This window comes from Oncorhynchus mykiss, chromosome 1 (genome assembly GCF_013265735.2).
Source record: "Oncorhynchus mykiss isolate Arlee chromosome 1, USDA_OmykA_1.1, whole genome shotgun sequence".
Lineage (NCBI taxonomy): Eukaryota > Metazoa > Chordata > Actinopteri > Salmoniformes > Salmonidae > Oncorhynchus > Oncorhynchus mykiss.
The window spans coordinates 19,863,734-19,890,280 of record NC_048565.1 but is presented as its reverse complement, the minus strand read 5'-3'; the positions used below and the strand labels follow the sequence as shown (position 1 = coordinate 19,890,280).

Below are 26,547 nucleotides of genomic sequence, written 5' to 3'. Positions count from 1 at the left end.
ACAAGGTGATTCTAGCGCCTTCACGCCCACTGGCAGGTTGAACAAATACTGGACCTGTTTCCGATGTATTTAGTCTCCATGGATCTTTTGTCTGTCCCGACTCATCTTCTGAAAAGGATACTGTGATCGTCAGTGTCGGACATTGGAGACGGGACAGGTGAGTTGGCATACTTTAAATCGTTTTACTTTTTACTGTAAGCAGTTACTAATGAGTGCTAGCACCTGTCGTGTCGAATTGCTCGACATAACTTTATGCGTAAAAGTGGCGCTTAGGGTTTCTAAAATTACATTCAACTAGTTTAGGCTGCTCATCTCACAATGCCATTGGTGGCGTGTAGACTCAGCATTTGTTTTTCTTACATGGACTTCAAACAACAGACTACTTCTCCTATTTATAATGCTTTTTATTTGGCCTATCCAGTCCTTAGGGCGATCCATTACTCCGATGCGCTTTTGACGGATGAGCGTAAATTTCGAAATCGGCCAAATTGAAGCCATCAAATGAGAAACTTAGATGAAAATCATAAACACCTAAGTATAGCCTACTAAATATGTATAGTTTTATTTCACCTCCACTTTTATTAATAATACCAATGTCTAGTGATATTGTGCTTGTTTACTTATAGTAAATTGCTAGCTTTCTTTGCATTAGTAGATAGGTTTTCATCCAATTGCTGACAGATTTTCATGCGATTATTCTAAAATCCGCATAAAGAAAATATCCTATGTGAATTTCTCACCATTGGTGTTTCCACCAAATGGACTTGTTGAGGATAAAAATCAGTGCGTCGTGATTTAGTGCACACAACATTTACTTTTTTGTTAACATTTTCATGTACCCAATAAAAACCTAAAGTTCAATGTGTTTCTATCGCATTTTCAACTTTACCGATAGTTTTGTCACAAAAACGGTTGAGTTTAATAGCAAATGTGCTTACTCTGGTATTGGAGTGTGCAGGCCTGCAGATACAATGCATGTAGTAGGCTAGACATGATGAGATTAAGGATAACAGCGAGAATATTTGTATTTGTCAAATGGCAGTCAAGCATTGACCATGTCACCAGAATAAGACCCTCGATATTTATTGGAAAGGAGCATCAAAATCACCTTGCAGTTTTCACCACCCTGGGAAGTTCATCATAATTTAATACATCTGTAGCCTAATAAAATGCATAGTTTCTAGTCATTGTGGGAGGGCCACACATCATATCATCGCTTGAAGTTTACTTAGATTTGATGGTTATTATATCAATATTTGCGCATAAAGACTTTTCCACCGTCATTTATCGCATTATTAATTTTACCAACACAAAATATCCCACCATGTCGAACTAACAAATGATCTGTTGGCATTTACAAAATTATACCCAAACTTCCTGTTTCCATCACAGCTGTTTTTATTGTTTAAAATAAGGTATAACTTTACTCGCATAAAAACTGTGGATGTAAACGTGGTTAGTAGCTAGGTTTCCATCCAATTTGCAACAGATTTTCATGAGACTATTCTAACATCCGCAAGAAAACAATATGCGCATTTTCCCACGAGAGATGTGCTTCCATCAAATGGGTTCAAATGTTGCAGATAAATCTGTGCGTGAGGATGTAGTGCACATAAAAATACCTTTGCGGTTAAATTCCCATGTACCGAATAAAAAAAATAAAAAAGTTACATGGGTTTCCATCGCATTTTCAACTCAACTGAACGTTTTCGCACACAAAAGTGCTATCTGTGCGCTGTTGGCTAGAGTGCACGCATAGCCTACATGATGAGATTATGGGGGCTAATATGAACAAAAGAGCGAGATTATTTTTATTTGTCAAATGGGTTGTGTCCGAAAATCATGTCACCAGAATAAGACCCTCGATATTTATTGGAACGGCGCATCAAGCTCATCACCTTGCACTTACACCACCCTGTGGAGTTCATAATGTATTTAATTTGTAGCCTAAAAAACTGCATGCTTTCCCGAGTCGTAGTGGGAGCTCCACACAACATCTCATCGCACAGCCTGGTCAACCAGCCAGCCAGCGTTTAACTACAAGTTCTCTTCAATATTATGGTTCTTATATACATTTTTGTGCATAAAATGGTTCCGCTGAAATTTCTAGTATAATTCATTTTACAGACACAAAAAGATCCCACCCACCTTGTCTAGCGTTTTTGGTTTTGTGACATTTGTAACGTTTACCGAAACATTTTATTTTGCCATCAGGCCTGTCATTACATTTGTTTTATCTTACTGTGTACTTTACTCGCATACAAAGGATGGATGGAAACCTGGTTTAAAAATTTCAATGGCCTAGTTAAATGGAATATTTAGTTCCATTGCTCCAGGGTGGTGTATTTCAACTAATGGAATAACATTGGATCGGAGACCAGCCCTTTCTCCCCACGAGAGCCATAATTAACAGAGTTATGCAATGTAAATATCCTCTGGTCAAAAATAGATATCTCATGTAACTAAATATCACCACAAGTTGTAGTATCATTGCCGGATAAAGAATTTCGACCAGTAGCCCTACAGTATATTCCATTACCCTAAATCTTTGCTAGCTAAAGCTCCGCCTTATCTCGGCTCACTGGTCACCATAGCAACGCCCACCCGTAGCACGCGCTCCAGCAGGTATATTTCACTGGTCATCCCCAAAGCCAACACCTCCTTTGGCCGCCTTTCCTTTCAGTTCTCTGCTGCCAATGACCGGAACGAATTGCAGAAATCTCTGAAGTTGGAGACATATCTCCCTCACTAACTTTAAGCATCAGCTATCTGAGCAGCTTACCGATTGTTGCAGCTGTACACAGCCCATCTGTAAATAGCACACCCAACTACCTACCTCATCGCCATATTGTTTTTATTTACTTTTTTGCTCTTTTGCACACCAGTATTTCTACTTGCACATCATCATCTATAACTTCAGAGTTAATTTGCTAAATTGTAATTACTTCGCCACTATGGCCTATTTATTGCCTTACCTCCTTACTCCATTTGCACACACTGTATATATATTTTTCTATTGTGTTATTGACTGTACTTTTGTTTATCCTATCTGTAACTCTGTGTTGTTTTTTTGTCACACTGCTTTGCTTTATCTTGGCCAGGTTGCAGTTGTAATTGAGAACTTGTTCTCAACTGGCCTACCTGGTTAAATAAAGGTGAAAAGAAAATTGCCCTTAAATTTCATACCCATCTTGCCATTATTCTTTATAACTTTCTGTTAAACGGGGTTTGATATGCTTTACGTAGAGTAGGCTACTACTACAGGGTTACATTTACAAGGTTTGCCAAAAAAAGGAAAGATTACAATGCATTTCCCAATCTTTGACTGACTGAGTATTCCATTCTATGTGCAGATACTGGAATGCTCTGTATGAGGTAAGGTTGCTTTGAAGCCAACATGGAGTTAAAGAAGGATCATGAGTGGCCCCCAGGGGAGCCCGCTCCTACTCCCCCCAACTCTGTCTGCTGTAGGAACATCACCCTGGCTTTTATCCTAGTCTTATTCATCAGCGTCTTTGTGGGCTTGTTGGTTGGTGAGTCATGTAACTTACATAATGCTTATTACAGATAATGTATCGGCTATTTGAGTAGTAATAATCAATTGCATACAGATGTTTGATCCTCTCTGACATCAACAGCATACTTGGTGGAAGAGGAGCATTACTTCATGGAGACGGTAGAGTTGAAGGGTCTCAAGTATGGTCCTGACCTGCAAGATGAAAGCTCTGCATTCTCTATAGTGCTCACTTCTACTCTAAAGACTAAGGTAAGAGCTGACTGCACTGAGATCCTGGGGCCTGATTTCATGTCACACGTTCACATTTCAATGATTTTATTAATAAATAGTTCCAATCTTTCAATCCACTTGCAGATCAAGAATATTTTCATTGCCTCATCAATAGCACATCACTATATCGACTGTAATATTGTTACCTATGGGTAAGTTCAAAGATAATGAATGTTACACTGAATAATAACATATGCCATTTAGCAGATGCTTTTATCGAAAGAAACTTACGTGCATGCATACATTTTACGTATGGGCAGTCCCGGGAATCAAGCCTACTATCCTGGCGTTGTAAGCGCTATGCTCTACCAACTGAGCTACAGAGGACCGCACATACTTATATGAAATGATAGTAAACAAGTGTTTTAGAACCTTTTATGTTTGTTTACTTTGATGTTTCCATTTATTCCAGTAACATCAATGGCAATGTGATGGCCACATATCGACTGGTCTTCAGCGTGGCCAAGGTCCAGCAGTACTCTGATAACTTTATTCAGGACCTTTTGAGGGTAGGACTGAACGCCCTGTTTCATGGGAAGTCCATAAAAGTGCCTGAGTTTGGAGAGATCAACACTATTGTTTTACTGGGTACTATGTCATCTTTTTTTGTCCGATAGTTATGATGTATGATAGAAAATCCCACTCACACTCAAACACCCTGACTAACATATATCCTGATTGTAGTTACAATGTTTTGACCAAAACAGATCAAGAGATGTTGAAAAAGAGGGGGTATAGATAATGCATAGTTCACAACTATCATTTAAGTGTATAGTTACATATTATGTCATGCTTTCTTCCTCATCCAGTCTTTTATTTTCGTGTTCACTCCCCAGGGGCCAGTGGGAAGTCATTCTATAACATTGGAGACGATATGGGTGAGTTTCTATTCTACTCTGATATTGATTGCTCTAGAAAAGTCAGGGCACCGCAGGTCAGGTTTTTCCATCTGACCATATGATACTGTCTCTCCTCAGCCAGCTGTCCTGACAACACTTTTACCTGTGACAATGGGGAGTGTGTCACCAAGGTCAATGCCGAGTGTGATTTCATCCCGGACTGTGCCGACGGCTCTGATGAAGCGTACTGCTGTAAGTGCTCTAACCTATGACTGACAGACAGAGAGAGATAGTCAGGACAGACAGAAACACTAAAACATACAATTTTCACAATATAGTAACTGACTGCTGTTGTCCCCAGCCTGTGGGACACGCCCGGCCATGGGCAGTAGAATAGTGGGTGGAGTGGATGCACGTCCTGGGGAGCTGCCCTGGCAGGTCAGTCTGAGGCTGCATGGCAGACACAACTGTGGAGCCTCCATCATCAACAGCCATTGGCTTGTCACTGCTGCTCACTGCTTCGAGAAGTAGGTTACTACACTACACCATGCACCGGTTTTCACTAGATAGCACAGCCACAAAGTCAAAATTGGATTTAGCGTAAAAATGTGGTCTTAATTTAAGGTTAGGGTAAGGCATAAAGTTAGCAGTGTGGTTAGGGTTAAGGCTATGTTCAAAATCTCATTTTAAGAAGAGACATTGTAGAAATACGTGGGGTTTCTTTGTGGCTGTGGTAACTAGTGACAACCCCTTGCATCTGTCAATAGACTTGCCACACATAGGCTATCAACGTTGAGAAGTGAGGAGTGATTGGGTCAGTTTGAAGTTGAGTGAATTGACCTCTCTTTTCCAACTCCCTACAGGGACAATGACCCAAAAGAATGGACAGCCCTGGTAGGAGCCAGCCTGGTGAGTGGAGAAGAGTCAGAAGCCATCTCTGTGAACATCAAGTCTGTGTTTGTGTCCCCAGACTACAACCCTATGACCACTGACAACGATGTGACCATGCTGGAGCTAGAGACCCCCCTCACCTTCAGCCCCTACATTCAGCCTGTCTGTCTGCCCTCCTCCTCCCATGTCTTCAGCCCAGGCCGGAACTGTGTGGTGTCAGGCTGGGGGGCTCTCAACCAGCATTCCTGTGAGTTAACTTTGAATTTGTTTTTACAACCACAGCATAACTAAAGTCACACCTTTGCAAGTTACCCTTTGTATTGTGGTGCTCACTGACCCTGCTCTCTGTTGTGCTGTGTAGTTGATACGCCACCATCTCTACAGAAGGCAGTGGTTAATATCATTGATTCAAAGGTCTGCAACAAGTCGTCCGTTTACAGAGGCTCTGTGACCGACAACATGATGTGTGCTGGCTTCCTACAAGGGAAGGTCGACTCCTGTCAGGTGAGAAAGAGAGAGCGATGAGCCTGAAAAGCTATCCGCTTGGAGACTTTGACATTTTTGGTTCCCCTACAGGGTGGCTCTATTTAAGTAAAAAGGCCAATATATATACACCATGGCTAAGGGCTGTTGTTATGCACAACGCAACGTGGAGTGCCTGGACACAGCCCTTAGCCGTGGTACATTGGCCATATACCACAAACCCCCAAGATGCCTTATTGCTATTATAAACTAGTTACCAACGTAATTAGAACAGTAAAAACATTTTTTTTTACATACCCGTGGTATACTCACGGCTTTCAGCCAATTAGAATTCAGGGCTCGACCCACCCAGTTTATAATACTATAATACATACAAAATACATGTCCTTTTTTTATATTATTGTTGTGTGGAATGTGTACTTAGAGTTCAAATAACACATTGACCCTTAGGGCTGTCCTACAAATAGTGGTCTGGGATTATGGCATGTTGACATGCTTATTAAATTCCCTGATTTTATATTAAATCACTATCAGGGTGACTCTGGAGGGCCATTGGTGTGTGAGGAGGCCCCAGGGCGGTTCTTCCTCGCTGGGGTGGTGAGCTGGGGCGTGGGCTGTGCTCAGATCAACAGGCCAGGGGTCTATTCCCGCGTCACCAGGCTACGCAACTGGATCCTCAGCCATACCAACCCTGGCATGGTCCACTACCCTGCCCACACCCCGCCAATGGTGCCAGTTACGACACCAACAGTCAGTCCTATTTCCAAGACAATGGTAGCAGCCCCACTCCTGCATGGTAATTTTGGAAGCAAGGTTATAGAGACATTTTAGGTAGTTGATGTTTGATTATTCGGAAAAATTTTCAGACCCCTTGACTTTTAAAACATTTTGTAAAGTTACGAACTTATTCTAAAATTATTTAAATTGTTCTGTTCCCCCTCATCAATTTTCACACAATACCCCATAATGACAAAGCAAAACATTTTTTTTTTGACAATTTCTGCTAAAAAACAACAACAACAATTGAAATATCAAATTTACATAAGTATTCAGACCCTTTAAACAGTATTTTGTTCAGGCAGCTTTGGCAGCGATTACATCCTTGAGTCTTCTTGGGTATAACGCTATAAGCTTGGCACACCTGTATTTGGGGAGTTTCTCCCATTTCTCCCATTCTTCTCTGCAGATCCTCTCAAGAATTGTCAGGTTGGATGGGGAGCGTCGCTGCACAGCTATTATCAGGTCTGTCCAGAGATGTTTGAACGGGTTCAAGTCCGAGCTCTGGCTGGGCCACTCAAGGACATTCAGAGACTTGTCCCGAAGCCAATCCTGCGTTGTCCTTGCTGTGTGCTTAGGGAGGTTATCCTGTTGGTAGGTGAACCTTCGTCCCAGTCAGAGGTCCTGAGCGCTCTGGAGCAAGTTTTCATCAAGCATCTCTCAGTACTTTGCTCCGTTCATCATTCCCTTGATCCTGACTAGTCTCCCAGTTCCTTCTGCTGAAAAACATCCCCACAGCATGATGCTGCCATCACCATGCTTCACCGTAGGGATGGTGCCAGATTTCCTCCAGATGTGACGCTTGGCATTCAGGACAAGAGTTCAATCTTTGTTTCATCAGACCAGAAAATCTTGTTTCTCATGATCTGAGAGTCCTTTGGGTGCCTTTTGGCAAACTCCAAGCGGGCTGTCATGTGCCTTTTACTGAAAAGTGGTTTCCGTCTGGACATTCTACCATGAAGGCCTGATTGGTGGAGTGCTGCAGAGATGGTTGTCCTTCTGGAAGATTCTCCCATGTCTACAGAGGAACCCTGGAGCACTGTCAGATGACCATCACCTTCCTGACCAAGACCCTTCTCTCCCGATTGCTCAGTTTGGCCAGGTGGCCAGCTCTAGGAAGAGTCTTGGTGGTTCCAAACTTCTTCCATTTAAGAATTTTTGGAGGCCACTGTGTTCTTGCGGACCATCAATGCTGCAGAAATGTTTTGGTACCCTTCCCCAGATCTGTGCCTAGACACAATACTGTCTTGGAATTCCTTCGACCTCATGTCTTAGTTTTTGCTCTGACGTGCACTGTCAACTGTGGGACCTTATATAGACAGATGTGTTTTTTTCTAAATCATGTCCAATCATTTGAATTTACCACAGGTGGACTCCAATTAAGTTGTAGAAACATCTCAAGGATGATCAATGGAAACAGGATGCACCTGAGCTCAATTTTCAGTCTCATAGCAAAGTGTCTGAATACTTATGTAAATAAGGTATGTTTTTTTATTTTAATAAATGTGCAAAAATATCTAAAACCCAGTTTTCGCTTTGTCATAATGGGGTATTGTGTGTAGATTGATGAGATTTTTAGAATAAGGCTGTAACGTAACAAAATGTGGAAAAAGCGAAGGGGTCTGAGTACTTTCCGAATGCACTGTAACTAATCATTGTGTTTTTTTGGCAGGTGTGAACTGTAGTGAGAACTTCAAGTGCAGGGCTGGGGAGTGTGTCAGCAAAATGAACCCTGAGTGTGATGGTGTCATTGACTGCTCTAACGAGGCTGATGAGAAGAACTGTGGTGAGTTCATCGCTGGCCTGTCTCACAAACTGTACAACTGTCTCAGTTGTCAACATACAATACCTTCAGAAACTATTCACACCCTTTGACTTTTTCCAAGTTTTGTTGTGTTACAGCCTGAATTTAAAATTGATTCAATTTAATCTTTGGGGCACTGACCTACACACAATACCCGATAATGTCAAAGTGGAATTATGTTTTAAGAAATGTTTACAAATGAATGAAATATTAGTTTAGGAGTAAAAATGTGCAATAATAGTGTTTAACATGATTTTGAATGACCCCACACATACAATTATCTGTCGAGCAGTGAATTTCAAACACAGATTTGAAAGGTTTTCTAAAGCCTCGCATAAGGGCACCTATTGGATTTCACCGTGAGGCCAATGGTGACTTTAAAACAGTTACAAAGTTCAATGGCTGTCATAAGAGAAAACTGAGGATGGATCAACAACATTGTAGTTACTCAACAATACTAACCTAAATGACAGAGTGAAAAGTAGTAAGCCTGTATAGAAAAAAAATATTCCAAACATGCATCACCTCTTTTCTGAGTATATAACCAGCTTCTTAGGCGCTATCTCAGTGTGCTTCATTCTATATTTAGTATCACGTTTCAATGTAAGACCCAGATGCAGACAACATTGAATTAACAACAGTTTAATAATCCAACAGGGGCAGGCAAAGACAGTTCAAAGGCAGGCAGGGGTCAATAATCCAGATAGGTGGGGCAAAGGTACAGGACAGCAGGCAGGCTCAGGGCAGACAGAAAAGGTCAAAACTAGAAAACAGGAACAATCAAGAGACAGGAACAAAGGGAAAACCGCTGGTAGGCACGACGAAACAGCCCCCCCAGGGGCTCCACCTGGTTTCCTTCCTGGGTGCATACCTGGTTGACCAGGGTGTCGGCATTGGAAATCCGCGATGAGGCCCTGGAGGGGAGCCAGGACTTCTCCTCCGGGCCATAACCCTCCCTGTCAACCAGGTACTGGAAACCCCTGCTCCGAGGTCGAACCTTCAGGAGACACCTCACCGTTTATGCCGGTTGGCCGTTGATGAGACGAGGGAGAGGGGTGGGCCTGGAAACAGGAGACAAAGGGCTGTGTGACATGGGTTTAACTCGGGACACATGAAACGTGGGGTGTATACGAAGGGTACGGGGCAACAGAAGAACAGCAGAGGGGTTAATCATTTTAGAGATGGGAAACGTGCCGATAAACCGGGGGGAGAATTTGCGGAATTCCACGCGGTGGGGCAGATCCCAAGTGGATAGCCTGGATTTAGCCATATCTTCTGCCGAGACGATACCGGGGAAACAGGGTCCGATGGCGATCCGCTTGTCGTCGATACCTGGAGGTGGTCTTGAGGAGGGCCGACCGGGCTCTCCTCCAGGTACGACGACAGCGGCGGACAAACATCTGAGCAGAAGGTATGCCGACCTCATCCCTGCTTGGGGAAGAGCGGGGACTGCTACACCAGGGAACACTCAAATGGCGATAGCCTCGTGGAAGAGCAAGGAAGGGTGTTGAGGTCATATTCCACCCACACAAGCTGCTAGCTCCAGGTGGTGGGGTTGGCGGATACCAGGCAGCGCAGTCCTTGTTGGCTCGCGCCGGTCGGAAACCATGTCCACCGGCAGTGCATGGATCAGGAAGACATGCTGCAACATGAGCTAGGCCGTCTCCTTGGCCAAGGGTAGTTTGAGGGGATGAATGAAGTGGGCGGCTTTGGGAAACCCGGGCAACCACAGTCAGGATGGCAGTGTTGCCCTTAGACGGGGGGGGGGGGCATGACGAAATCCAGGGATATGTGGGACCAGGGACGGTGAGGGACGGGCAGTGGTTGCAGAAGACCAGCCGGAGCTTGCCGAGGAGTTTTCATCAGGAACCATAGTAGGCCACCAAAAGCATTGTCACAGGAAGGCCAGGGTCTGACGGGAGCCCGGGTGGCAGGCAAGCTTGGAGGAATGGGCCCACTCCAGGACTGCAGAGCGGACAGCGTCAGGCACAAACATCCGGTTATCTGGGTCCCCGTCCAGGGCTAGGACCACTGCGCCTCCCGGATCTGTTTCCCTATACCCCAGCTGAGTGCCGTCAGCAGGCATGAGGTGGGAAGGATGGTCTCGGGCTCCGGGGCGGTAACTGTGGGGCCATAGAGGCGAGACAGGGCATCCGGCTTGACGTTCTTAGACCCCGGCCGGTAAGAGAGGGAAATGTTGAACCGGGTAAACAGCAGGGCCCATCTCGCTTGCCTGGAGTTGAGGTGCTTGGCGGTGCAGAGATACTCCAGGTTTTTGTGGTCGGTCCACACAATGAACGGATGTTCCGCCCCTTCCAGCCAGTGCTTCCATTGCTCCAATGTCATCTTCACAGCGAGAAGCTCCCGATTCAGCACATTGTAGTTCCTCTCCGTGGCATTGAGGCGGTAGGAGAAGAAGACACAAGGATGCAGCTTAAGCTCCAGGGCAGAACATTGGGACAGGAAAGCCACCACTTCGACATCCAAAGCATCGGTTTCTCCTTTCCTAGGCAATCAGCAATTAGTACCAGGAGGTGTGCTCTTCACCTTTGCAAGGCAATTAGCAATTCATATTAGTACTTCAGTCTCCCCTGTTTTCTCAGCGGTGGTCTTTTCAGCGGCAGCCTCATCACAAACTAAGACCATTGCCGAGTCAAAGACAGTTCAGCCGAGTTCTGCAGTGTTATTTGAGGAAGGAAAGAAAGGAAGGCTCCACACCACTCTCTCACTTGAGTATCTTACCTAGTTATTTTCAAATAATCTAATTTTGCTCTTTTGTAGCTTTGGCAACTATGTGTGTGTTTTCTATCCCAGTTCGCTTCTCTTCCTGTAGGCTTTACAGACGCTCCCCACCCCTTGGCTGCAACCTTTCTAATTTAGTGTACAACCCATGTACCCACGCGTACAACCCATGTGGAATTCCTGGTCTCTGGCAGCGTTTGGAACTGCCAATCTGCAGTCAAGAACGTTGAGTTAATCTCAGCCTATGCTGCCCTTCAGTCCCTTGACTTTTTGGCCCCGATAAGACATGGATCACCCCAGAGAACACTGTTACTCCAGCTGCTCTGGCTTCATCTGACAACGTTTTCTCTCAAAGTCTGAGAGCATTTGGTCGTCGCGGTGGTGGCACAGGGCTACTAATTTCTCCTAAGTGGAGATATTCTCTTTCCTGCCTCTCATCTGTCCATCTCCTCATTTGAATTCAATGCTGTCATGTCACTTGTCCACTAAAGCTTAACATTGTTGTCATCTATCGCCCACCAGGTGCCCTTAGAAAGTTCTCTTTGAGGTTCCCTCAATGAGCTTGACACCTTGATAAGCTAATTTCCTGGCGATGGCTCACCGCTCTTAGTACTTCAACCTTCTGATGTCTGTCTTCGATTAATTTCTTTCCAGCTCTCTCTTTACCCTCCTTGCCCCTTTTGACTTCACCTTTTCCTAGTCTCCTCACAATCACAAGGCAGGCAATATGCTAAACCTCATCTTCATGCCGTTCGCCCCCAGGTCTCTGATCACTACTTTATTTCCTTTTCTGTCTTCCTGTCCTCCAATCCTAGTCACTCCGCTCTTTCTCCCACTACTCTCCCCCCTTCTATCCTATCATCTCTCCGTTCTGCTGAATCCTTTTCCCTCCTGTCTCCTGATTCTGCCTCTTCAACCCTACTCTCCTCTCTTTCCGCATCCTATGACTTGCACTATCCCTCTTTCCTCCAGACCGGCTCAGCCATCCCTTCCTGCTCCATGGCAGAGTGACTAATTGCGAGCTTACAGAACAGTGAAAATTGAGGAAAACTAAACTTCTGGAGGACCTATCATCCTTCCACTCCCTCACTCAACCTTCTCTTCCTCTGTATCTGCTGCTAAAGCCACATTCTATCACTCTATATGTCAAGCTACTGAAACTCCTTAATCTTCCACGCCCTCCCCTCCCTCCTCCTTCTCTGTGGACGACTTTGTCAACCACTTTCATTCACTCAGCCACTGGTCCCACTCACACCGAACTACCCTACGCCTTGACCTCTTTCTCCCCTCTCTCTAGATGAAATCCTGTGACTTGTGAGGTCCAGCCGCGCGACAACCTGCCCTCTCAACCCCATCCTCTCCTCCCTTCTCTAGACCATCTCTGGAGACCTCCCTCATAAACTCATCCCTGACCACTGGCTGCGTCCACTCTGACTTAAAATAACCTGACTCGCTACCCTCTTCAAGATACCAACACTTGACTCCTCTGACATCAAAAACTACAGACCGGTATCCCTTTATTTGCTTTCCAAAACACTTGAGTGTGCTGTCTCTGACCAACTTTCTCGCTATCTCTCCCATAACAATCTTCTTGACCCTAACCAGTCAGGCTTCTGCTCTTCTCTGTGTCACTGCCAAAGCTAAATGTCTATCCTCTGTTCTCATCCTCCTAGATCTAACCGCTGCCTTTGACACCATGGACCATCAAATCCTCCTCTCCACCCTCTCAGGGCTAGGTGTCTCAGGCTCTGCACACTCTTGGATTGCATCCTACCTGGCAGGCTGCTCCAACCAGGCAGGGTTTCCAGGTCTAGATATAATTCCGGGCCCAATGACCACTCAAAACCTGCCCAAAAGGCCTGAAAACTTTCCACATTTATACAATAAACCCCTTTTCCAAAACGTTATCAAGACAAGAAGAAGGAATATCAATGTAACTTGTAACAACGGAAGCAAAATTCGGTTGATCAAAATAATAATTATTGCGAGCTATGACGTAATAAAATAATTAAATATGTCGCAAGATGGATGGACTGAATATGGCCAATATACCATGGCTGAGGGCTGTTCTTAAGCATGACGTCATGCGGAATGCCTGGATACAGCCATTAGCCGTGGTATATTGGCCATATACCACAAACCCCCGGGGTGTCTTATTGTTATTATATACTGGCTACCAACATAATAAAAAATATATTTTTTTGTCATACCCATGGTATATGGTCCGATATACCACGGCTTTCAGCCAGTCAGCAATCAGGGCTCTAACCCGGTTTAAAATGTTAAATAAATCCCCTTTGCGCATGTGCATATCTATAGAAAAAAGTTGGACAGATGATCTCAAATTCTCTGAGCAAGAAACACTTAAAAACTGAATGTTGGGCTATTTTCTAGCAATTGTGCCATTATTATGTGCCAGACGTTAAGACTACAAACCGTTATAAATGGCCCATTTGAGAGATTGAATTGTAATTTCAATAGGCATAGTTCACAGTAGCGGTGCATGGGTAAAATCACCGGGGAAGCCAATCGAGAGAAAAATGTCATATTACAACCTATGTGTTATGATAACTACATTGTTTTCTCTATAACCTGTTAGTTCATATTCCTTGACACCGTGATATATAGGCCTAAGGCCGAGACAATATGAAGACCCAGTGGCAGAATAAATTCAACCATATATTTATTTCATTACAAAACCGGAGAGCAGCATCTGTCCGGTGAAGTCCACAAAACATATTGAATGTAAGAAACAGTTACAGGACCTATAGCAATGTCAAGCAAGGTAATGTTTCCAACATTTTTTGTACTACAAAACAACTATTGATATAGAACCATGGAGAGTTACCTCAAGTCGCAAAGAAAACTAGAGCTGTCTCCACTGTTCCAGAACCATTTCAACATCATCTAATCACCTATGCGTAGTGATACTTAGATACCAAAAATGATTTAGTCCAATCAACGTAAGCTAAATATGATGTGGCTGTCCATGGTACTGATGTCTCTCTCTCGGTGTGTGTGTGTGTGTGTGTGCGTGCGTGCGTGCGTGCGTGCGTGCGTGCGTGCGTGCGTGCGACTCACCCTACAGTACTAGTAGTGAAACCCAATGCCATCCTCCCCTTTCATGTTGCCTAAACAGTCTATGACTCTGTCATACAGTACATACTTTTAGTTTTTGTTGTCCTAGGCTACCTGGCTTAAATACTTGCTCGCTAGCCTTACATCCTTTTATGGGCAACTATACGCCAGGCCATCTAGTTAACATTAGCATACTACATCTAGTTAGATGTCGAACTCCCACCCTCTCAGGTTAGGGGCCAGCACGGAGAATTAAGTAAAACCGCAAGTCCAAATCACTATCTCCATCCATGGCTAATTTAGGAAAGGGACCATTTTAGCTAGCTAGCCACCGGAGGATGACAACACAACGAGATCCAACAATAAAAGTTTTTTTTCTGTCAATAATGACATTTGACCTGTAATGTGATTGGTCTGAAGCCAAATCCAAACTGGCTTCCCTTTACACTTTTTTTGGGGTGCACCAGGACCATTCACAGTTCAGCTCGCTCAATTTAGCTCAACGCTGATTGGCTATTATTTTATGTATATATACTTTTTTTTTTATCAAAGTAGGCCAAATGACTTCCCTTGTATTCAATGCTAATGGTGGAAGCAATGTCACACTCTTTCTGACCAAACAGCAACAGATAGATATGCTACACATGCTGAGACAGAGGGGCACTATTCCGTTCCCAGCCTTTTGGGAATTGAATGTCATTTATGAAAAACAGAAAGACTAGAGATTTATTATTATTATTATAATTTTGAGACTAATTCAATCAACATGAATAGGGAAGCGATTTCGAGGTAAGAAGTGCTTGCGTTTCCCAATAGCCTGCTGGAATAGGCTACTGAGGATGGGGTCATAATTTCAGTCACTGAATTAAATATGAATAATATGTATATGAACTGAATATGCTTGTCAACAACAGCTAGAGTTTTTATTTTACATATGTTTTACTTGTAGCCTAATCTGTGTACCTTTACGGTCAATGTAATGCGTTCTCACAACTGATCGGCAATTGCGATAGAGCTTTGATAACTTCCGATTGAATGAATTAAACATGGCCATTAATAATTGCATAATAACACAAGGCTACAAATTGGCACAAATTGATTTGCAATGACTCCAGTGATATCGTTATTTCCACATATTTATTTTATCAAATGTTAGCCTGGTATATACATTAATTGATGGCGAACAGAGGCAAATGTCAGTTGCATTGAGGACTTTTCCCCATTAAAAGAACCAGGCGAGGGATTTTCATAACTTCCATTTCAGATTTCCAATCGCGCAGCCCCCGATACCCAAGAACTGATGAGCATGCGTAAAACACTTCGCTTGATACCGTTTTCTTTAAGAGAAGTCGACATTAGAATGGAGTTTAAACCACCTCAGTGTCAAGTTATGTAATGCGCTCTAGTTCCCACAAAGTCGTTTTCCAGTCCTTTGGCTCATTTATTTATTTGATGTGCATCAGTTCTAGCGTGTTAATATGTTTTATGGGAAAGGGTTGGAAAAAATAGGCGTCTGCATAATGACAATCTATACTGAACAAAAATATAGTGAACAAAAAAATATAAAATGTTAACGCAACATGCAACAATTTCAAAGATTTTACTTAGTTACAGTTCAGATGAGGAAATCAGTCAATTGAAATAAATTCATTAGGCCCTAATCTATGAATAAAACATGACTGGGAATAGAGATGTGCATCTGTTGGTCACAGATACCTTTAAAGAAATGTGCCTCACAATGGGCCACAGGATCTCTAAAATTGTTTGTAGCTTATGCTTGTCCATAACACCACCGCCACCATGGGGCACTAAGTTCACAACATTTACATCAGCAAACCGCTTGCCCAAACAACGCCATACACGTGGTCTGCGGTTGTGAACCCGGCTGGATGTACTACCAAATTCTCTAAAACTATGTTGGAGTCGGCTTATGGTAGAGAAATTAACATTACATTTTCTCGCAACAGTTCTGGTGGACATTCCTGCAGTCAGCATGCCAATTGCACGCTCCCTCAAAACTTGAGACATCTGTGGCATTGTGTTGTGTGACAAAGCTGCACATTTTAAAGTGGTATTTTATTGTCCCTAGCACAAGGTGCACTTGTGTAATGATCATGCTGTTTAATCAGCTTCTTGATATGCCACACCTCAGGTAGATGGATTATCTTGGCAAAGGAGAAATGCTCACTAACAAGGATGTAAACAAATATGTGCACATAATTTGAGAGAAATACACTTTTTGTGCGGATGAAACATTTCTGGTATCTTTTATTTCAGCTCATGAAACATGGAACCAGCACTTTACATGTTGCGTTTATATTTTTGTTCAGTGTGCATAGCCTGCCTAACACTAGTAAAAAGTTGTCATGACATGCGCGAGTGCTGCTCTTGCTCCTCTCACTCAAGTGGCTCAGCCAATAGTGGACTAAGCTGCCTGCTGCAGTGCTCTCTCAACACACACACCCCTCCAGCCCTTTCCACCACTCACTCACTCAGCAACAGACTGCCTCACTGCCTGACAGTCAGCAGCAGGTCACAGTGAAATAATTTTTTAAGAGAAATGCCATGGTTGTCGCGGAGTAACTTAATACACTATATATACAAAACTATGTGGACTGCCCTGCTAAAGCTGCCCTGGTCAACTGTAAGTGCTGTTATTGTGAAGTGGCAACATCTAAGAGCAACAACGGCTCAGCCGTGAAGTGGTAAGACACACAATCTCACAAAATGGGACCACCAAGTGTTGAAGCGCGTATTGCGTAATAATTGTCTCTCCTCGCTTGCAACACTCACTACCGAGTTCCAAACTGCTCCTGGAAGCAGCCTCAGCCCAGTAAATGTTTGTCGGGAGCTTCTTGAAATGGGTTATCATGGCTGAGCAGCTGCACACAAGCCTAAGTTCACCATGCGTAATGCCAAGCATTGGCTGGAGTGGTGTAATTCACGCCGCAATTGGACTCTGGAGCAGTGGAAACACTCTGGAGTGATGAATTACACTTCACTATCTGGCAGTCCAATGGACAAATCTGGGTTTGGCGGATGCCAGGAGAACGCTACTTGCCCGAATGCATAGTGCCAACTGTAAAGTTTGGTGGAGGAGGAATAATAATCTGGGGCTGTTTTTCATGGTTCGGCCTAGGCCCCTTGTTTCATTGAAGGGAAATCTTAACGCTACAGCATATAATGATATTCTAGACGATTCTGTGCTTCCAACTTTGTGCCAACAGTTTGGGGAGGCCTGTTTCAGCATGACAATGCCTCTGTGCACAAAGTGAGGTCTATACAGAAATGGTTTGTCGGGATCGGTGTGGAAGAGCTTGACTGGCCTGCACAGAACCCTGACCTCAACTCCATCGAACACTTTTGGGATGAATTGGAGTTGCTCTTCCTCTCGGGGGAGGCCTGCCCACTCAAAGACCTCTCCAGCACAGTTGACAACTCCCCAGTGTTCTCCTCCCAGAGTGCAAAGAACCTTGACAACACCCTGTCATTCTCTGCAAACATCAAAGCAGTGACTCACCCCTGCAGGTTCATGTTCTACAACATCCATGGAGTATGACCCTACCACACACAGGAAGCGGCGCAGGTCCTAATCCAGGCACTTGTAATCACCCGTCTGGACTACTGCAACTCGCTGTTGGCTGGGTTCTCGTTTGTGCCATCAAACCCCTGCAACTTATCGAGAATGCTGCAGCACGACTGGTGTTCAACCTTCCCAAGTTCTCCCTTGTCTCACCACTCCTCCGCCCACTCCACTGTCTTACAGACGAAACTTGCATCCACTACAAGACCATGGTACTTGCCTACGAAGCAACAAGACAAACTGCCCCTCCTTACCTTCAGGCTATGCTCAAACCCTACACTCCAACCTGAGCACTCTATTCTGCCACCTCTGGTCTCTTGGCCCTCCCACTCCTACAGCTTTCCCCTGAAGCTAAGACACCAGCGTTCCTGCCCATCATCCGAAAAACCTCTTAAACCTACCGCTTCAAAGAGTATCCTAAATAATCCCACAGCATCCCCGCCTCACCTGACACCTTCCTTAGCTCTGACTTTGCTGATACTGTAGCTATTTTTGAGTTAAAAATGTTGTACTTTCTATGTCTGATACAGTGCCTTGCGAAAGTATTCGTCCCCCTTGAACTTTGCGACCTTTTGCCACATTTCAGGCTTCAAACATAAAGATATAAAACTGTATTTTTTTGTGAAGAATCAACAACAAGTGGGACACAATCATGAAGTGGAACGACATTTATTGGATATTTCAAACTTTTTTAACAATTCAAAAACTGAAAAATTGGGCGTGCAAAATTATTCAGCCCCTTTACTTTCAGTGCAGCAAACTCTCTCCAGAAGTTCAGTGAGGATCTCTGAATGATCCAATGTTGACCTAAATGACTAATGATGATAAATACAATCCACCTGTGTGTAATCAAGTCTCCGTATAAATGCACCTGCACTGTGATAGTCTCAGAGGTCCGTCAAAAGCGCAGAGAGCATCATGAAGAACAAGGAACACACCAGGCAGGTCCGAGATACTGTTGTGAAGAAGTTTAAAGCCGGATTTGGATACAAAAAGATTTCCCAAGCTTTAAACATCCCAAGGAGCACTGTGCAAGCGATAATATTGAAATGGAAGGAGTATCAGACCACTGCAAATCTACCAAGACCTGGCCGTCCCTCTAAACTTTCAGCTCATACAAGGAGAAGACTGATCAGAGATGCAGCCAAGAGGCCCATGATCACTCTGGATGAGCTGCAGAGATCTACAGCTGAGGTGGGAGACTCTGTCCATAGGACAACAATCAGTCGTATATTGCACAAATCTGGCCTTTATGGAAGAGTGGCAAGAAGAAAGCCATTTCTTAAAGATATCCATAAAAAGTGTCGTTTAAAGTTTGCCACAAGCCACCTGGGAGACACACCAAACATGTGGAAGAAGGTGCTCTGGTCAGATGAAACCAAAATTGAACTTTTTGGCAACAATGCAAAACGTTATGTTTGGCGTAAAAGCAACACAGCTGAACACACTATCCCCACTGTCAAACATGGTGGTGGCAGCATCATGGTTTGGGCCTGCTTTTATTCAGCAGGGACAGGGAAGATGGTTAAAATTGATGGGAAGATGGATGGAGCCAAATACAGGACCATTCTGGAAGAAAACCTGATGGAGTCTGCAGAAGACCTGAGACTGGGACGGAGATTTGTCTTCCAACAAGACAATGATCCAAAACATAAAGCAAAATCTACAATGGAATGGTTCAAAAATAAACATATCCTGGTGTTAGAATGGCCAAGTCAAAGTCCAGACCTGAATCCAATCGAGAATCTGTGGAAAGAACTGAAAACTGCTGTTCACAAATGCTCTCCATCCAACCTCACTGAGCTCGAGCTGTTTTGCAAGGAGGAATGGGAAAAGATTTCAGTCTCTCGATGTGCAAAACTGATAGAGACATACCCCAAGCGACTTACAGCTGTAATCGCAGCAAAAGGTGTCGCTACAAAGTATTAACTTAAGGGGGCTGAATAATTTTGCACGCCCAATTTTTCAGTTTTTGATTTGTTAAAAAAGTTTGAAATATCCAATAAATGTCGTTCCACTTCATGATTGTGTCCCACTTGTTGTTGATTCTTCACAAAAAAATACAGTTTTATATCTTTATGTTAGAAGCTTGAAATGTGGCAAAAGGTCGCAAAGTTCAAGGGGGCCGAATACTTTCGCAAGGCACTGTATATGGTTGTCTCACCTAGCAATCTTAAGAAGAATGCACTAACTGTAAGTCACTCTGGATAAGAGCATCTGCTAAATGACTAAAATGTAAATAACGCACTAAAGTGAAACTGCAGAAAATGTGGCAAATAAATTAACTTCATGTCCTGAATACAAAGCGTTATGCTCGAGGCAAATCCAACACAACACATCATTGAGTACCACTCTTCATATTTTCAAGCATATTGTTGGCTTCATCATGTTATTGGTATGCTTGTCATCGGCAAGGACTAGGGAGTTTTTTTAGGATAAAAATAAATGGAATAGAGCTAAGCACAGGCAAAATCCTAGAGGAAAACCTGTCTCAGTCTGCTTTCCAACAGACACTGGGAGACACATTCACCTTTCAGCAGGACAATAACCTAAAACACAAGGACAAATATACACTGGAGTTGCTTACCAAATCGACAATGCTCCTGAGTGGCCTAGTTACAGTTATGAGTTAAATCAGCTTGAAAAATCTATGACAAGACTTGAAAATGGCTGTCTAGCAATAATCAACAACCAACTTGACAGAGCTTGAAGAATTGTTTGAAGAATAATGTGCAAATATTGTACAATCCAGGTGTGCAAAGCTCTTAGACTTACAGCTGTAATTGCTGCCAAAGGTGATTCTAACATATATTGACTCAGGGGTGTGAATACTTGTGTAAATTAGATATTTCTCTATTTCATTTTCAATAAATTTGCAAAAATTTCAAAAAACATGTTTTCACTTTGTCTTTATGGGGTATTGTGTGTAGATGGGTGAGAAAAAAACCCATTTATTCAATTTTGAATTCAGGCTGTAAAGACAAAATGTGGAATAAGTCAAGGGTATACTCTCTGAAGGCACTGTATGTAGCAGATGTAGATGGACCCAATTTTACAATCCCTCTTCAAAACATTGACGACTTTTAAAGTTCTAAGTTACCATCCTGTACTCTCTCTCTCCTTAGACTGTGGCATGCGTCCGGCAATGGGCTCCCAGAGGATTGTGGGTGGCTTGACAGCACGGAGGGGGGAGTGGCCATGGATTGGCAGCCTACAGTATCAACGCTTACACCGCTGTGGAGCCACTCTCATACACTCTAAGTGGCTCCTGACTGCTGCCCACTGCTTCAAAGGGTACAGAATACATCACTCTCTGTCAGGGCCTAACATATATTGTAGACCATTCACAATGTCACATACTGTAGAAGAGTGATTCCTCATGAAACACAGACAAAAAATACCATGATTTGGGGGATTTTCATGAAATGTAATCCAAGGATTAGTCCAAGGAAAAATTGTTGACATATATTTGACATTTGTATCTAAAACGATAATATAGCAATTATTTATCAAAGTTGGCATATTTATGACATTTTGGCCTTACCCAGGCCTCCTTTAAGACTCCCTAATGTTTAATCTATAGATGCTACAAAGCAAACATTGGTGTCATATGAAGCTTTACCACTTGCTCTGTAATATGAGTCGTATTTAGATTTCCAAAAATGTTTTTTCTTTCCATTCATTTATGAATATTGACAAATATAAAGATACATTTTTCTATACATTGTTGAACATAATATACTCTACAAGCATATCAAAGTTCCAGAGCGGGATCTCTGCTAGTTTTAAAGTTATGGCCTATTTTAGTATATAGAGAAATTGGCATAGTCGGGAATGTATCCAATCACAGCACTTTCTTTTACTTTATCCATTGCACATCCAGCAAATCACCAGCAGAGGGTGACCATTTTGAATCCATTTGCACATTCACTCTTTTGGTAACACTTACAAATTCAATCATAACTCTAAAAGTAGCAGGGATCCCACTTTTGAAATTTTGAGATGCCCGTAGAGCAGGGTTCCCCAACTGGCAGCCCATGGACTGAATTTGGCCCCCCTAGTTTTCTAAGCAAAAACAAGACATTTTAGATTTTTTCATTGTTGGACATAAAATACTAAAAACACAAGGAAATCAACTCCAATTTATTTTAATTTTGGAAATCTGTTCCCAAGTATTCCCACGCATAATAGAGAGACGTGATCGTATACACATGTAAGCAAGGTTTGAAATTATTGTTTTAGCCAAATATTATATCTGTTTGGGATTCTTGCAGTCTACAAATTATTTGTAATTATGTTTCCGGCCCCCGACCATCCGCTCAAGAAAAAAACTGTCTGAATCTAGTTGATTGACTCTGCCGAAGAGTATATTACTTTCAACAATATAAAAAATGGCCAAATAAATTGTCTTTTCAATATTCATAAATTAATGTAAATTAAAAAGTTATTGAAATCAAAATACGACTCATATTACAGAGCAAGCACATGACACCAATGTTTGCTTTGTAGCACCTACAGATGAAACACTAATGAGTCTGGGTAAGACATGAGTAAGGCTAAAATGTCATAAATATATCAACTTTTATAAATGATTTCTCAATTATGTTTTAGATACAAATGTCAAATATGAGTCAACAATCATTCCTCTAAAGTACTATTCTATGGATTACATTTCATGATAATCCTCAAAATCATGGATTTTTTTTGTCTGGGTTTCATGAGGAATCATTCATAAATTGTTTACTTACACAGGGAGGGACATAAGATTCCCCATAACATATCCTTCAATTTTTAAGAATAGGGTAAAGGTGTGCATGTCTGTCTGTCTCCAGTGCCCCTCATAAATAACTGTATATAGAACATTCACTTCTACACATACTCCAAAATCTATTCCCTGCCGAAACGGCCAGTTAAATCATCAGCTCATTGTCCTCATCCCATCACCGTAGTAACTCCAACCCTGTCGCCTGGTCAGTGAGTCTGGGTTCAGTGCTGAGGTCCGGGGTGGGAGCTCTGGTTATCCCCATCCAGAGAATCATACTGCACCCGGGCTTCAACAGTACCAACATGGATTATGATGTGGCCCTGCTGGAGATGGCTGTCCCAGCACCCAGGTCCTACACAATCCAGTTGGTTTGCCTCCCCTCTCCTGTACACAGCTTTCTGAAGAACACTGAGTGCTACATTACTGGCTGGGGCTCCATGAGGGAGGGAGGTGAGAGTAATATCAGATATCAAGACATTCTGTTGTGATAAAATGTTTCATATGTTCAAATAAGTGATGTGTGTATAAATCTTGAAATGTCATTCTTTGACAATGTGACTCATGTTAACATTTGTCTCAGGTTCTCTGACCAACCTGCTCCAGAAAGCTGATGTGAACATCATTGAGCAGTCAGACTGCCAGCAGGCATACGGCAACAGCCTCACCCCAAGCATGATGTGTGCCGGCTACATGGAGGGGGGCAAAGACACATGCCTGGTAAGAGCTCAAATGACATGAAATGCAGTGCACACTATCTCCATGTTAGATGCAACTGAAGTCTTTTAAAACATTTAAACTCAAGTTAAAATGTTTCTGTACTCTTTCGAGTGGTTGTTTATCCTAAGACACTGCTGTACTTAAGTGATGGTTATCTTTACATTTTTTTCTCCTTAAAACTGCAGTCAGTCTCCTCTTAAGCTGCTTATGTAACCAAGTCAGCCGATTTGCATTCCTGGGTTCAGGCATCCAGCGTCTAGCTAGCCAAATAGCACTCTACTCAGCAAAAGAACAAAAATAATGCCACACGCAGTCAGTTCTCAAAAGTACATTTATGGTGACAAACATTTAAATCAGGTGACTTATTTTTGTTCTTATGCTCTAAAGCCATCTTCCCAGGACCAATGCACATTTGGGATGTACTTATGGCCTTGTATTTTCAATTCTCTAACAAAGTTGTCAACCGAGGTCTCCGTTTCTGAAACGCAGGGAGATTCTGGTGGCCCCTTGACATGTCGTGAATTCTCTGGCCAGTGGTTTGTTGCCGGGGTAACTAGCTGGGGACATGGCTGCGGACGGACTGCTTTCCCAGGAGTCTATATGCGGGTCACTGCCATCAGGGAATGGATATCCAACTATCTGCACTTCTGAGGCTATGGAAGAGAGAAGGAATTGAGACTGACAGAGACATCATACAATACTTGAGGACACAAAATGGGTTTTCTACATTGCAGCCACCACTGGCATGTGTGTTACTGGTAAAGGAAGATATGCCACCAGTAAACTGCCTGGAGAGTCCAGCTGAAAGTTTAATCTTGGACAATAAATGTGGATAACTGGTCCATGGACATTTTACTACAACATACATTATTAAATGGGGAAGTGTATTTATTTTAGTCTTTGTGGGTCCAAAAATATATTTCATTTTATTGGCATTTACCCAACTGTCATTTGTCTTATTTAGCCAATCACCATTTTGATGCAAGTTCAATAGACCAACCAAAACTAAAATGTTTGACAATTATGTGCACAGCTATAGCAGATTCTTGTCAGGAAGTCTTGCATGAAAGCATCTTTACGTGGCTAAATCTACATAGCTTCTAGAAGCTGTTCAGGCACTACATGAAAAATGATAGCCACTCTGGTTCCTCAAGCAACAGAACATTTATTCATTTTCAAAGGACAAAAACAGCAATTTGACAATTTAATCTGGATTTATTTATTTCTGACAAGTGAAAAAGGCCATTCCAGTCAGTCACAAACTGAGCAGCACCCACCGTTCAGCATTCACAGGCCATTTCTTTTTACTTCTCTACACAAGTCAAAGGGCTGAATGAAGTGGAGCTGTTCCCAGAAATCTGACAAACCAAGCACACAAAGCCAGCTGGGTTCAACACAAAGTCTGCACCACAGCAGACCTTGTTAAAACAGACCCACTACTGTGGTGGGCAGATAGAGTGACAACTGGAACCAAAGTCTTGACAATACTGTTTTGTTCTCAACACGTATTCTGATATAGGATTCTTTGGCTTGGCCGGGTTCACAGTTATGAAAACAAAAACTTGTTCCTCAATTCTTCCCCATGAGAGAAACTAGGTTTACAGATGAAAGTGGTGGTAAAATAAACCTTACCTAACCTCTTCAGGGAACTGTTTCACCCACACAAACACATAGCCATAGCCTGTGACAAACTGAAGAATTGGGTACCTGGCACTGAATATAAGGGGACGGTTACAGAGAGTAGACTAGTTTAGAGGGTGATTGAAAAGTGACATAATTACAGAAAGTCTTTTTTCATGAAAATGAATTCATGACTCTTGTAATAAAAAATAAACATTATAGAAGATATCCATTTGTTAAACTATCCTTTAGTGAAAGGAGAATGTCCACAAATATGGCTGCTGTTCACAAGGTCGACAAACCAAACCTGTCCGTGAGGTGTTGTCACAGAAGTTTGTGTGGCATCGTGCCAGCCTCAGCAACTACCGTTAACACCTTCCCTGCCATATGTTTGGGCTTTGCTGAGGTAGGGCTGACAGAGTAGGATAATGTTCATATACGAGCCCTTTCCCTCTGTAGTCTGGAATTGTAGGCACGGGACACAGTATTCCATGCATCCATATATCGATCCATGCACATAGCGATGCATTTCTGCAATAAACAAAGATATCAGTCAACATTACCACTGCATAATATTTGCATTTTATGATGTCCAACATACCTCAAACATGTCTCAAATGACAATTCACTGACTCAAGTTAGGGGTCACAAATCAACCACTTCACATCCATATCCTGTCATAATAATCTGCGAATAAATACACTGGCATACCTGTTCAGAGTTATCCAACGTGCCTCCTGGTTTGCCTATGCATTTCTTGAAGCATTTGTCTGTCATCCTCTACAACAAAGGAGAAAGATAAGATTTAACCCACCATCACTCACCTCAGGCTCCACGACCTGACAGGCAATTTAACTAACGTTACATTGAGAGTAGGCCTGGCCTACAGACCAAATATGCCGTTTGTAGTTAACTATATACATGTAATACAATATTTACATGGCTTGCTAACAAACAGCAAGCATTCATTCATTCATTCATTCGACAGGCTAAGGTAGCTAGTTAGCTAACTAACGTTAGCCAGCTTGTAGCTTATAAGGCCTATTGTATTCGTAGCTTACTAAATAGTTGTAAGGTGGTAGTAACTTATTGCTTTCACATCAGCTTTTTCAACTTGCTACGCAACAATTAGTTAACCTGTCAACTAGCTGTCCGGTGTCTAGTTACCTAGTATAGCAAATTACCTACCTGCAAGAGCTCTTGCGCATTAGCCACCGCAATCTGGACCTTCACTTGCTCCATGATTGTCCCGGTGTCCATTTTACCGGACCCAGCACCTGATGAAAAGTCGGAACCAAATCCGTCCATAACTAATTGTGATAGCTAATATTAAAACTTTAAGAAATTAAACTGTAGCTACCTAACTACACGTGCAGCTCTTGCAACCACTTCGACAAGTTGCCCTTGAAACAAGATAATTCGATCACGTGACTTCCTGTAATTGTGTTTCCGACATGGGAG

At 42.8% G+C, this 26,547-nt stretch overlaps 2 protein-coding genes across 4 annotated transcripts; one reads left to right on the top strand and one right to left on the bottom strand.

The window, feature by feature from the left end:
• tmprss9 (transmembrane serine protease 9) lies at positions 1-24,399 on the top strand. 2 transcript variants are annotated; one of them, XM_036964798.1, is made up of 17 exons: positions 1-157; positions 3,102-3,155; positions 3,354-3,533; positions 3,639-3,766; positions 3,872-3,939; positions 4,200-4,375; positions 4,624-4,665; positions 4,765-4,878; positions 4,988-5,153; positions 5,490-5,764; positions 5,879-6,021; positions 6,535-6,796; positions 8,450-8,563; positions 21,110-21,278; positions 22,934-23,199; positions 23,330-23,466; positions 23,956-24,399. In XM_036964798.1, the coding sequence occupies exons 3-17, from the start codon at positions 3,398-3,400 to the stop codon at positions 24,115-24,117; spliced, it is 2,358 nt and encodes a 785-aa protein (XP_036820693.1). In that variant the 5' UTR covers positions 1-157; positions 3,102-3,155; positions 3,354-3,397; the 3' UTR covers positions 24,118-24,399. The 2 variants fall into 2 exon arrangements, with proteins under 2 accessions (XP_036820693.1, XP_036820748.1); XM_036964853.1 differs by lacking the exon at positions 3,102-3,155 and having other exon boundaries at positions 3-157.
• Positions 24,400-24,661: 262 nt separating this feature from the next.
• Positions 24,662-26,547, bottom strand: LOC110503939 (mitochondrial import inner membrane translocase subunit Tim13). Of its 2 annotated transcripts, XR_005039975.1 has the most exons (4): positions 26,275-26,534; positions 25,798-25,866; positions 25,256-25,617; positions 24,662-25,136 (listed from the first exon to the last, which is right to left on the bottom strand). XR_005039975.1 is itself a non-coding variant. In XM_021582641.2 (3 exons), exons 1-3 carry the CDS (start codon positions 26,392-26,394, stop codon positions 25,519-25,521), a joined length of 288 nt encoding a protein of 95 aa, XP_021438316.1. In that variant the 5' UTR covers positions 26,395-26,547; the 3' UTR covers positions 24,662-25,518. The 2 variants fall into 2 exon arrangements, 1 of the variants encoding a protein (XP_021438316.1); XM_021582641.2 differs by having other exon boundaries at positions 24,662-25,617; positions 26,275-26,547.

Bases quoted from the DNA above. Each gene is read 5' to 3' on its own strand.
- tmprss9 (XM_036964798.1), top strand. From the start codon at position 3,398: ATGGAGTTAAAGAAGGATCATGAGTGGCCCCCAGGGGAGCCCGCTCCT. The intron at 4,376-4,623 runs GTACTATGTCAT...TTCACTCCCCAG, and splicing joins CAACACTATTGTTTTACTGG to GGGCCAGTGGGAAGTCATTC. The intron at 4,666-4,764 runs GTGAGTTTCTAT...GTCTCTCCTCAG, and splicing joins TAACATTGGAGACGATATGG to CCAGCTGTCCTGACAACACT.
- LOC110503939 (XM_021582641.2), bottom strand. From the start codon at position 26,394: ATGGACGGATTTGGTTCCGACTTTTCATCAGGTGCTGGGTCCGGTAAA. The intron at 25,867-26,274 runs GTAGGTAATTTG...CCTTTGTTGTAG, and splicing joins ATGCGCAAGAGCTCTTGCAG to AGGATGACAGACAAATGCTT. The intron at 25,618-25,797 runs GTATGCCAGTGT...TGTTTATTGCAG, and splicing joins CGTTGGATAACTCTGAACAG to AAATGCATCGCTATGTGCAT.